At 36.9% G+C, this 13623-nt stretch overlaps 1 protein-coding gene across 1 annotated transcript in view; it reads right to left on the bottom strand.

The window, feature by feature from the left end:
• Nlg3 (Neuroligin 3) overlaps positions 1–13623 on the bottom strand; it is a 370712-nt gene that overhangs the window by 139720 nt on the left and 217369 nt on the right. Inside the window, exon 3 of the mRNA XM_073964459.1 lies at positions 10131–12530. Coding sequence (XP_073820560.1) covers positions 10131–11056 — 926 coding nt within the window. The 5' untranslated portion in view covers positions 11057–12530. The remainder of the gene's footprint in view (positions 1–10130; positions 12531–13623) is intronic.

The following is a 13623-nucleotide window of genomic DNA, read 5'->3' as shown; positions in this document are numbered from 1 at the left end:
CATTTTTCATAACTTTCGACGTGGATAATTACGGCAAGAGTGCATCGATCAACCTATATCCTGGTATGTCGATAAAGGACCATCCTATAGGACTATGAACAACTGGTTCAATGAATTCAATCGTGGCGGACACTCACTAAAAAACGAAGGTCGTGAGGGTCGTCCATAAACGGCCATTAAAGAAAAAAAAAACCCGATATCTGAAATAATTTCCAAAAATTACTGCATTCCTTCTTCTTTGTGTCTCAACTTTAGATATAATTTATGGTACTTTAATAAGAGAACTGATAATCTTAAATTGTTAGATCTCTCTCTAATTGCATACTGTCTGCTTTTATTTTGCTTCCACCAAAACGTATGTCTAGTTGTGCATTTTTTTTGCCCCAAGCGATAATGGTGGGAAGAAAGCACTCCCTTAAAACATGACTGCCTGAAAATATGAATTTTAGCTAAAGGCTTGGTAAATACAAGAATATTAGATGTTATTGCATGCTGCAACAGCAAACTTAGGAAACGCCTAAAATACCGAACCGCAAAAATGCCAAGAAACTACAACGGCGAAAAGAGCCATGTCTATGACTGCAGGAAATAATTTGCAATTTTGTGTTGTTTAGTTAAGAAGAAAGACACACCTTGTAGTGTCTTTCGTTGGTTCGCTTCTCTTTTGGGAAATTAGTTTAGTTCGCGGTATGTGGCAGGAAGTCTGTATGTCAGAGTGATACTTGTGGGTGTGTGTGTAGGATAACATTCCAACATTGTTTGATAGCTTGTTAATCTCTTGGGTTGTTGCAACATCTAATGAAATAAAACTCAATTTAAAAATCATTTTAATTTTGCCTGCCATTACGTTACGATGTTTCGTTCAATTTCTGCATCACAAATTGCTTTTTCTGCTAAACGTCAGCTCTTCAAATCTCATTATATCCTACCACTAACTATGGTTTATTTCTTCTTCATCGTCGTCTTTGCCGTTTTTTTTTTGCACAGTCACTGCCTTAAGCTTTGCGCGTGTTGGAGTGTTTCTGAGTGTGTTGCTTGCAAATCCATAAGCAATGTTGAAAAAGAAGATTAAAATTGTACGCCTTTCCATACCGTAACGCTTAATTTTTAGTGATGAACAGACAATTTTCCATTTAATGCTGGCGCGTTTATTATTTTTATTTTGTTTTCTTTGATTGCAAGGCAGTATTTTCTTTTTTCACTTAACCAATCATAACAACTGAATCAAGTTAAGCAGCAGCGCTAAGAAATATAATGGGAAGAGGTAGTCTTGAGTTCGCCTTTGGTATATTGGCCATTTCCGTATCAGTTGCTTTCTTTTTTTATGAAACACATTCATTAAAGGATTTTATTACGTTTTTGTTCGTTTCGTTTTTATTACGAACTAAGTAGAAAGCTACTTAGTTTTATAATGGCAAAGGGTGTTCTAGGCACATCCCAGTACATTCTCCATCACATTCCATCGCATTATACCAAAATATCTCAGGCATCATAAAACGCATCTAAATCCTGACCATTAAAGACTTAACAAAATGAGAATTTATGTAGACTAACCATCCTGTTTGCGCTGAAGTTTATGACATGAATTTTACACTTCGTTTATGATGGCCCTGGCCGAGTGTCGTTTGCACAGCTCTTTGCTAATCTCTGAGCATTGCAATCATGGCAAGGCTACCGGATATATAAATTTTATTGTTAATAAAATGTTTGAGGTTATTTGCCACAGTCCAAAATTTCCCAGTAAAGACTGAAGACTAACTTACAACATCGTTAACCTGCAAATTTTATAAAATGCAAAGAACATATTCTGTACAAGATTTGCAAACCGGATTCCCAAAACCAAACCATCATGTCCATCTTTGTTACCAAAAAAAAATATAATTTCTTCAGTTTTTTTCTTCCTCGTCTTTAATCGCCATCGTGGTATCTGTTTTTGGGGTATGGATCCTTGTTTCTTAATCTCTTTTTATTTGTTGCCATTAAATTTCAACAATTCCAGCTAAAGTATCCTTAAGTTGAAGTGGAACTCCGGGTATGGAACATACACGACATTGTCGGTATTCCAGGAAATTGTTAATGTGCGCTATAACTTGTTAACGACTGCTGTGGCACGAATTTCGGAGGTTTCTGTGTCTTGGCAAGCAGAACATTTCGCACACATCCGCGAACCCTCCACCCCTTCCTTTTACACACACAAACACACAAACATACGCACACACAAAACTACACGTGTTCACTTAAACATTAGTGGCACTCCAGACCATTTTAAGAGAACATTAAGCTTCGTTCTTTTATCTCAAAAGCCAACATGAAATTGTTGAAGGAAAATTAATAACAGAAACACAGCTCATTTTTGGCAACTCTATATTTGCCATTGTGCTTTGCTTTGAAATATGCTCACCAAATATTGTGGTTAAAACAACCAAAAGCTATAGGAATGCTGTTGTAATTTATAAAAAAAGAAAACAGCTAAGTTAATTAATGTGCACACAGCAGATATTTTAAGGAGACATAAATGGAATATTTCTTACATCAGTTGTGGGAATTACAAATTGTTGCCTTTGTCTGAGAGACAGACAATGGTTGTGGGAATTATAAGTATGTTTGAAGAATTTCTTTTGTTATTGTCGTTCTGAATTTCGGATATACATATAGGGGCTAAAAAAGAGAGAGAGAGTACAGAGTTAATATTCCCTTCCCATTTAGCTGTGAAAACACAATTAGTGACATATGTATGTTTTTCGAACAATTCATGTAACACCGCGAAATATTTCTAGATATTTGTATCAAACTCCATCCCGCATTTATGGACCAACGGTTACGAAGTTTTGAGTGGAGGTTAGGTTCCCACCACAATAGAAAAGATTAGTTTTTGGTGGTGATCGTGAAATACTTAGGGGGTGAAATGGACCAAAACAAAATTACAATTTATTGGACCAAAACAATTGTGTAAAATTTGGTAACATTTTAAGTATAATGACTATATCTTTATTCCCGGAAAATGTGTTCCATCCCCGTAAGTTATATTTACAAGAGGAACTCTTGACCATTCCATTTGTGCCAAATATGCTGATGTAAGTAAGATAACATAGTTACAGCCTAGTATACAGTCAACCAGAAAAGTCTACATATCCCTATAAATCTCGAGTTTTAAGGGTAAGGAAGCATTTTTATGAAAATCCAAGTACATAGTTCTATTTCATATCCCTAATAAACAATATTACATACAACAAAAATATATTCCATAATACGAATAACGGTAAATTCTATAAAAATTAAAAAATTAATAGGGAAAAAGTGTACATACACCCAATGAAATATTAAGATTACCGTAAAATTTATGGAATAAGCAGTACAAATTTTACATTTTATTGCTTTATCGAATGTCTCTGGTTGTCTATGATACATTTTAGACAAAATAGGACCATATTTGTGCTTTAATTGACTTTATTTAAGGTCAGACTTCGCGTATAGCTCGTTAAGGCGGACCCTTGCAGATTTCTTTGAGTTTTTCAGTCCGGTAGTTTATGAAACCCCAGGAAATACAGTGGGACTAATTATTTTAAGATTCTAGGTCGTTTTGAAGTTGTTCTTATGGATAATATATGCTCCTGAGCTTCGCTAAATATGCGAATTCCTGAGTTTTTCATAAATTTTATAGTTTTCACAGCATTCCAAGGGTCAAACTACACGCAAGAACCTTGGAACTACCTTGTAATACATTTTTGGACCTTAACTCAATCAGAAATGTACAAAATTAACGCACCACCAAAGAATGCAGAACAAAATAAAAGCACCACCAAAGAATGCATGAAATTTGTATGAAATTTACACTGTTAACTAGTATGCTCTCGTATTATGATCGTTAGGGTCACTTGAAGCGCTATAAATGTCGGAAACTTTTACATTGCTGATTCAATGGATGCTTGAGGATTGTACCAGACCTTATTACAAGGTAATTCGAAGGCTTCTGCATGTAATTTGTCCCTTGGAATGTTGTGAGAACTATAAAATTTATGAGAAAACTCAAGAATTCGTATATTTAGCGAAGTTCAGGAGCATATAATGTTTACAAGGACAACTTCAAAACGCTCTAGGATCTCAAAATTATCAGTCCCACTGATTTTCTGGGGTTTTATAAAGTAACAACCTCAAAAACTCAAAGAAATCTGCAAGGGTGCGCTTAAACAAGTTATACGCGAAGTCTGACCTAAAATAACGGCATTTAATCCACAAATATGTTCCTATTTTGCCTAAAAGATATCATGGACAACCAAAGACATTCGATAAAGCAATAAAATGTAACATTTGTATTGCTTATTCCATAAATTTTACGGTAATCTCTATATTTCATTGGGTGTATGTACACTTTTTCCCTATTAATTTTTTAATTTTTATTGAATTTACCGTTATTCGTATTATGGAATATATTTTTGATCTATGTAATATTGTTAATTAGGGATATGAGATAGAACTATGTACTTGGATTTTCATAAAAATGCTTCCTTACCCTTAAAACCCGAGATTTATAGGGTGTATGTAGACTTTTTTGGTTGACTGTATACTGGGATCCCACAGTTTTAATTGTGTGTAGTGTAACCATGCTCAGTTACACTTTAATTTTTACAAATTTTTCATGTTATTTGGTCAAGGAAAATTACAAATTTTTAAGAAATGATCGGATAGTATTTAGACGTTGAAATCGACAATTGTGCGAAAAATATGCAATATTTAATTTATGGTCCAAATTTTAAATTCAAGGGGCATATTCCGACAAATTACGAACACGAAGCTCGAAACCAACTCTTGACCTCTCTTTTGATACAAATTATATCAATAACAAATGGTGCAAAAATATAAATTAATTTTATCAATAACATAATATGTCGCAATCATTTGAAATAAATTCCGTGGATAACTAGTGAACAGAGGAAAAGGTGTAGCGTATCACATGGTCGGCCCCGTCCGACTATAGCCCTCTCCTACTTGTTTATTTGTGTGTTGTGTTAGTTTGAGCTGACCTCATAAGGTGTAGTCCTGGAACAATAAAATACCTTACCTTATCCCAACCTAATTGGACTATCCATTTTCATTATTCCTGCAAGCAGGGCAATGAAATCATACCAACCTCATTAGTTTGTAAAATTGCAGACAAAGAACTACTGAGATTGAATATTTCATGTCTATGCACTACACAGGGCGACATAAATTGCATAAAGCTATTTGTAAACTCGAGATCCTGTAAAACGGTGATCTGTTATCTATTCACTTTTGTGGCATAAACGTTGTTGACATTAATTTATGATACATAAAGGTAAAGAACGTAAAGAGTTCAGACGTTATTAGGTTTATTTCTGTGTGAGACCTGGGATCCGGGATTTGGTATCCAATCATGATATAGTCGCAACAACAATGGTGCCTGTCAACATTTGTAACCAAATATAAGGCTGTATGATCAGCTGCCGATTTTAAGTGGTCAATAAATGCGAAGACTTTTCGAGACACATATTATTAAAAATACAGCAAAAAGCTTCCAAATTTCTTAATAAATGGCCTTGTTTGTGTAAAGCGGACATGCTCACTACTCCACCATGGTAACGATTAGCGATTGGAGATCTTAAGCATGGATAAACAACATCGTAGCCGAGGATAGCAGCACAATACCTGTGTCACATTGTATTGTGTAAAATTTTGTAGAATACGTTTTTTAGCCACAACAATGAACTGGTAAATGTTTTTAGTTGATTGGAAAATAGTGGGTGACGTAGGGGATGGAAGATACCAAGCAACGGTCCTGACCGGTTTTAACATGGCAAAGCCCAGGATTTATCTTGGTCCCTCTTTCATCCCAAGTGGACACTGACCTCCCGTGGTGTCACCTGGGGAACTGCCTTTAACACCCGTTAAAGGTAGTGAGCTAACATGTGCCGCGCGTTCACGCATAAGAACTTTAAAAACTTGGGTTTGGGCGTCGGGTTAGTAACCCTTCCCTAGAAAAAACAGCCTACTATGAAAAAACGAAAGAAAAGAAAAACAAACCCCTCTAAAGTTGACGAACCCCGCAAACGTTTTAAGGACCATGATCTGCGAATCTGCACCTGGAATGTTCGCACTCTTTATAGAGAAGGTGCATTCTTCGCATTGGCAGACGTACTTGAAAAGTACAAGCCCGATATTACTGCCATACAGGAAATACGATGGATTGGGATAGGCGTCACAACAACACCTAAAGGTGACGCACTGTATTATAGCTGCCATGACGTAAAGCATGAGTTTGGTTGTGGATTCGTAGTTAGTCGGAGACTAAAACATCTGGTATCCAGCTTCACCCCAGTGAATGAAAGACTTGCTGTAATTCGAATAAAAGCTAAATTCTTCAACATCAGCTTTATTTGCGCTCATGCTCCCACTGAAGAAAAGGACGAACAGACCAAAGATATATTTTACAAGCTTAGAAGAAACATATGACCGTTGCCCTGCCCATGACATTAAAATCATTCTAGGCGATTTTAATGCCAAAATTGGAAAGAAGAATATCTTTGGCCCAACAGTCGGGAAATTCAGTCTCCACAGTGAAACATCTGACAATGGTATGAGGCTGATAGACTTTGCAGCTGAAAAAAACATGGTAGTTAGCAGTACCAGATTTAATCATCTCGATATTCATAAGGGCACCTGGCTGTCTCCAGATCAGAAAACAATAAACCAAATTGATCATGTTGTGATAGATGGAAGATATTCATCGAGCGTGTTGGATGTGCGTTCGTTCAGAGGCGCAAACATTGATTCGGACCACTACCTTGTTGCAGCAAAGGTACGCACCCGCTTAAACGTAGCAAACAAAGTACGAACAGACACAACACGAAAGTTAGACATCGGTAAGCTGCAATCACAACAGATAGCCACAGCATATTCCACTCAACTAGCCCAATTGTTTAATCAAAGCACTCCTCATCCCGATAACATATCAGCGCAGTGGCAAAGCATTGCCCACTCCATGCAAGCAGCCGCAAAATCCATACTTGGATACCAGAGACCTCCACCAAGGAATCCATGGTATGATGAGGAGTGTCGTGCTGCCACCGAAGAGAAAAATGCGGCATATAGGGCTACTTTACAATCCGTAGCAACGCGTAGCGCACGAGAGAGATACAGGGAGAAAAGGAGAGAGGAGAAACGTCTTCTCCGCAGGAAAAAGAGAGAGATGGAAAAGCGGGAGTGTGAAAAAATCGAGATGTACAGGAGCCAGAATGAAGTCCGAAAATTCTACCAAAGAGTCAAGCACAAACTGATGGCTTTGGTACAGGCACATCCTCCTGTAGAGACCAGCAAGGTAATTTGGTAACTGATACAGATAGTGTACTCAGGATATGGAAAGAACATTTTTCAAATCTGTTGTTGAAGATACCATAGTCCCAATCCCAGAAGATGGTATTGAATGCGTCGATGTCGCATGAATAACGAGCTGTATCTGCTATACAACGACATCAATATAGTTAAATGTATCGAGATGCACCGATTGCGTTGGCTAGGCCATATCATAAGAATGAGCGATGATGAACCCGCTAAAAAGGCGTATGAATACATGCCACATGGCGGTGCACGCAGAATTGGCAGGCCAAGGAATAGATGGCGCAAACAAATGGATGATGAGATGAAAAGGCGCGGTATTCCAGAGTGCGAAGCAACAAATAGAGAGGAATGGAGATCTCTTCTTAGTTCGGCCTATAGAACAAATGTTCTGTAATGGGCCAGCTAAGTAAGTAAGGAAAATAGTTGTGGCCTGTAGAGCGATTTCCTGACAATTCGCCTTCGGCCCCCATACAAAGACCTATTGAAATAAAGATGGGTCAGGCGGCACGGGTTATCGTTAACCGATCATCATACATTTTTGTATTTTTTCTGGAAACAAAGATCGCTCGGTTGGCACAAGTTAACGTTATATAATCGCCGTTCATATGTGCGTTTTGGATCAAATTAAAAAAAATTAGGGGTTAGGTGTGGTAAGGTGTAACAGGTGCACTGTGGTAAGGGGTAATATCTCTTTGTGCATTTGTATGTAATATGCATAAGGAAACAAGATAGACCCATCGTTTCTTTTTGGATATACATGTAATCAATTTCTGAGTCGATTTATGCATGTCCGTCCGTCCGTTCGCAACGTGCAGGTTGCATTTTTTGTCCGATTCAGCTGAAAATTGGGGAATATCATTTTTTGGCCATAGGAAGAACGCTTTTGCTTTTGGTGAAAATCGGTTTAGATTTGGATATAGCTCCTATATATATTTTCAGCCGATTTCAGGTATTTGCTATTTGCATATGTCCGATTTCGATGAAATTTGGAATGTGTGACTTAATTAGGTCTAAATTAAGATGCCAAATTATATTGAAATCGGGTCAGATTTGGATATAGCCCCAATATATATTTTCAGCCGATTGCACGTATGTGCTGCACCAAACACGCTATATGTGCCCTATTTCGATGAAATTCGTAATGTGTGCCTAAATTCGGTCTAGAAATAAATGCGCCAAATTATACCGAAATAGGTACAGATGTGGATATAGCTCTGATACATATTTTTAGCCGATTTCACGAATTTGCTGCTCCAAACACGCTATATATCTCCGATTTCATTGAAATTTGGAATGTGTGACTGAATTCGTCAAGAAATAAATGTGTCTAATTATTTTTGATTTAACTTGAACGCGCACTCGCCTATTTCAAAAATCCAATCATAGGATTAAAGTACTCGCGATTACGCATAATGTATATTGACTATGTAGCCCCCACAGCATCACAGTAATCTATTGCCAAAGGTCAAAATTTAGTGCGATATTTTTTCTTAAAAACCAATTTTTTTGGGTACAGTACTTACAATATCCTTTTGAGTGTGCTGGTACCCCGCGATATTTTAGTTTTTCGGCGGTCCGGATCATATAAATCATAGAAAGAAAGCTATTGATTTTGGAGATGATCAGATATTATTCAGGGATGGGAATGGGCAAAAACTTATTTGGAAAAAAAGACAACGTTTTTTCAAAAGCGAATATTTTAATTCTATACGGAGTAGACCAAAAGCAACCCCGCTTATGAAATAAGAAAATATCACCTTCACAACGATGTAACCCAGGTTGGCCAATCAACGGAAATGTAGGGATTTTATTTGGAATGACGAATATCACAGATTCGGTTGGAGACCTTCCGAAAACAAAGCCTGCTAATGAAAGTGGAAAGTTGGCGGAGGTGGTCAAACAACGAAAACATCGCAGAAGTCGATATCTCCTACATTTTCCATTTTATTTTTTTTGTAATGATTAGTGAGCTTATTGAGTTTGGTGATAGATGTATAATGTGCAGGGGTCGTAATGGCTAAAAAGTCATGTGGAGAAAAATTGAATGTTTTATTCTTATACCAATATCTCCGCTTCTAGCAGGGGCATTCCAAAATGAATGCCCGTCAAAGAAAGGAGAAAATATAGTCGGTAATACATCCTATTTTCGATTTTTTGAATGGAATTGTAATGCCAAATATCCCAGTTTTGCAGGGAGCGACCCTGGCCTTTTTATTATTTTAGTTTAGTTAGCTCTACGCCATTTGGGTGGCTGATAACTTTAGTATCGCCCTAAAAAATCATTACCATTGAAAATCGGATACACAGGGTAGTGGTGTAGGGTATCACATAGTCGGTCCCGTCCCGACTATAATCACTCTAACATTTGATCACCTGTTATTTTTTTTAATTTTTGCTTCATTTGTTCTACAATAACAGGAGTTTGGTAGTAATTCGAACGAATTTCGAATCGTCCTAAAGAAACAGTCTTGTTTTATATTCTATTAAATGACATACATATATATTTAAAAAATTGATTAATTCAAAACATTGAGATTGTTGTCCATCTAAATTTCAAATATTTTCATAAACTTTACACCTCAAATGTTGTAGGCCAGTGTTCCTTTCCATAGAATAACTTTGAAACGGATATATGTCTGACGCTTATTGACCCTAATTTACTTAAACTATAAAACTTCAACGATTTTTGCATTGTGAATGAAGAACAACAACAACAATAAATGCAAAACACCGGTCACAACGTGAATTCACGCCAGCTAAACTAAAGTTAAACTTACCTGTCTGCCTTTCTGACGCCTGACCACATGGCTGCCGATACAGGTGGCATAAATCGCAAATTACCGACAGGTGGCGATGCATACGGAATGCCACGATATGCCTCAACCGGATCTAAATGGCGGCCATCTAATTGTACAATTACGCCCGATAAGGCTCCGTTGCGTGTGTGAATGATACGTGATGAAAGTTGTGAGGGTAATTGGTCGTGTTGATTGTTGTTGTTACTGTTACTGCCATATTGGCGACTGCTACGAGAATTCGATGACGATGATGATGATGATGACGACGAGGAAGACGAAGAAGAAGACGATGATGAAGACGACGACAAGGAGGGAGAAGAAGACATTGATGAGGAACTTGAACTGCTACCACCCACTGCTGTTAGTGCCAATGATGGAACTGCATTTCCATTTGACCCAACTAAGGAAGAAGACGATGATGACGTTGATGTTGAGGAAGATGATGATGTGGATGTGGTTGTTGAGGCAGCTGCTATTAAAGCTGACGTTCTTAGGCTTAGATTGTTATTATTATTGTTGTTTACATTTATGCTATTTTGAGAAACTTTATTGTTACTATTGTTGTTATTGCCACCGTTCATTGCTAGAGCTGATACACTGCTACCGAATGGCGGCCCACTCATGGTACCCAATGTTGTTAGCAACAGTAAAGCCAATGGCAGAGGTATTCGTTTTGTTGTCTGTTGTTGATGACGGTGGTGATGCTGGTGTTGACGCTGATGATGATGATGATACTGTTGATGCTGCTGCTGACGTCGACTTAATTTTCTTCGACTGTGTTTGGGCTGTAGACGCAGTAAGGTGGCAGTCTTTTGTGCAGCAGGTGTGATAAATTTTATGGCGTCTCTCAGTGTAGGGCATCTTCGTCGTCGTTGTTGTTGCATACCATGATGCAACATAATCATTATGCTTTAGTGGCTCAACGGTTGCATAGGCAACCGCTTTTGTGGGATTGTAGGCAATTTTTGTAAGTTGGCCTCTTATTGTTGTTGTTGCTGTTTTTATTTCTCTAAAAGAAGAAATCGTTGTCCTTATTCTGAATGGGTATGTATGTGCGCGTAACTTGGCTATATGTTTTTGTTCTCCACTTAACTATGAGAGATTACGCAGTGATGCCATTGTGTCTGTGCTCTAATTAAGTTTCTCTGTTGTGTTCCACTCTGTGGTTCGTTTTTTTATTATTTTTCTCCAGCCCTTCTATGGAAGAATTTATGATTGTTGAGCCATTTTCTCTCATCCAGAGAAAGGAAAGGACTTTTAAATTTCAATTATATTTGTTGGTTATAGTTCCATTCTGGCTGCCAACTATGCATGCATTTGTGTTATGTGTGCGCGTGTGTGTTTGGGATGGTGAGTAAGTGCAAATACAAGCGTTGGATTACTGCTTGTTTTTTGCTGGCAGCGCGTTAAGCACTTAAAATTTCACTTGTGCAAGGGCCACTTACTAGAATCTTTTTTTAGTTGTATTCTCACCACTTCTAGTTGTGTGTTTTTGCTGCAGGTGGCTTAGTTGTTGCTGGCAGTGTATTCATTTATCGTTTTCGTTGTAGACGGAGTATCAGCATAGAGGCCCATTCCGTATGGGGTGCTTATCATTTGTAACTGCATCAGGGATTCGCAACAAGCTGACATCTATATGAGATGGATGTGATGCCAGGCGTTTCGTTGTTCCATTTACGTTGGAATACTGATGCTTTTGTTGTTATCCTTTTCACAATTCTACCCCTTGCCTTTATTTTCCTGTTGTTTTATGCAAGCATATGCATCACTTGTATGATGCACGTGGTGCTGGGATATACATTTCGGTAGTGTCTTTGTTTTCTGTGTTTTGTGATCTACACAACCCCTCAGACAAGAAGTTTATCTTCCTTTCTTGGTCTTTGGCACTTTGTTTAAAACAATATTTGCATGCGAGTGCTGATGCTGTTAACTGGATATTGTTGTCGTTGTTGTAGAATTGTGTGCATGTGTTGCTGACTACTAGAAAAAAACGGCTCAATATTGCCTACATTTGGTTGCACCTGCACCTGCTGCTTCTTACTACTTTTTTTTTTGCTTTATTGCGAGCTTTTCGGATTCTGTTGCTTCTTTCTTGCAATTGTTAATAGTCGTTTTTTCTACACTTATTCTTTGTTGAAATTCTTTTGTCTGTTGTATTCCTCGTTATAATGCCGGCCTTACACACATTCTTGATGCGAATTGGACTTTTGTGCTGAAGTGTTGGCAGTTGCGGCACTAGAAGAGTCTGCAGCACACCCACAGGCAATGTGGCATTTTATGAGCAGCTTTAAGATTTCATTTCTTCAGTCTAAGTTTAAAATTAAGAGTGTCGTGGTTGTTTATTCACAGGACAACAAGAATGCGAGAGCGGCCAACCACCTGTCAAATAGAAAAAAATCATTGATAAGTAAGAAGAATAAATTGTAATAAATGTTATTATATTTATTTACTTATTTATTTATAAAATGTATCTTATATTAATATAAGATAAATTAAATAATAGCATTAGCAACTTAGGCCATCAGCTAAATAATATGTGTTTACGTATTATTACCATAGACCTTAAATAAAATTAAAAACATATTTGTAACACTTCATTAAATGTCTAATGATATAACTATGAGTGTAAGTCCTTGTTTAACATATTTTTCTCCAAACTCGCTCTTTTCCTTCAACATTGAAAGGAAAGCTGTTCATTAGGTCAAATGCCTACAAGTAAATATTTTAAATTATAGGCAGTAATTGAAAATTATATTATTTTTAGTGAATTTCGCAGAAAACTACATCATTTGTAAATGGATCCGATTATGAACATTGAAACTGAAAATCAGAAAAAATTTTTTTTTTTCTCTACTTGAGATACTTTAGAATTGCTTTCTTTCGATTGACTTGCCAATTAGTTCAGAGTCTACGTTCCTGTTTTCTGTTGCTTTATAACATAAAAGTATATGGAGGCAACTTCACCCAGAAATTTAGTAAAGGATGGCAAAAGTGAATTTGTTTAAAAAGGAAACCATCAGGAAAAAAATCCTTAACAACACTGGCACAAAAATAAATAGAAATTCAATATCATTTCAATCTCAATTTAATTGGAATTTAGGATTTTTTTTTTTTTTTTTTTTGGGATAGGAGAAATATAGTTCTCAATAAGTGAAGGCAATAATAATGTTTGTCGATAACGAACAAACATCACTTTAATGAGTTTGAAATAGAAAATCGGATTTTTGTGCCACAAGGTTACATTCAGGGGGTTACAAAATTGTTTCTTTTCCGTGACTGACAGGGATATAAATAATCTGTTAAAATTAATTTCTATACGAGGACAATTTATAGCTTTGAACAAGAAATTGCAACATTAAAGAACCATCGAATTCCTAATTCAGACGGATCAGTTATCTACTTGTTAGTATCGTCCACCGCCCTCACAAAGTTACATAATATTGTCAATGATTGCTTTGATATTTTCAAAAAC

Source organism: Musca autumnalis, unplaced genomic scaffold (genome assembly GCF_047663935.1).
Source record: "Musca autumnalis isolate F117 unplaced genomic scaffold, ASM4766393v1 scaffold_1, whole genome shotgun sequence".
NCBI lineage: Eukaryota > Metazoa > Arthropoda > Insecta > Diptera > Muscidae > Musca > Musca autumnalis.
The sequence above is the reverse complement of the archived record's forward strand: the minus strand, read 5'-3'. Positions and strand labels throughout refer to the sequence as shown.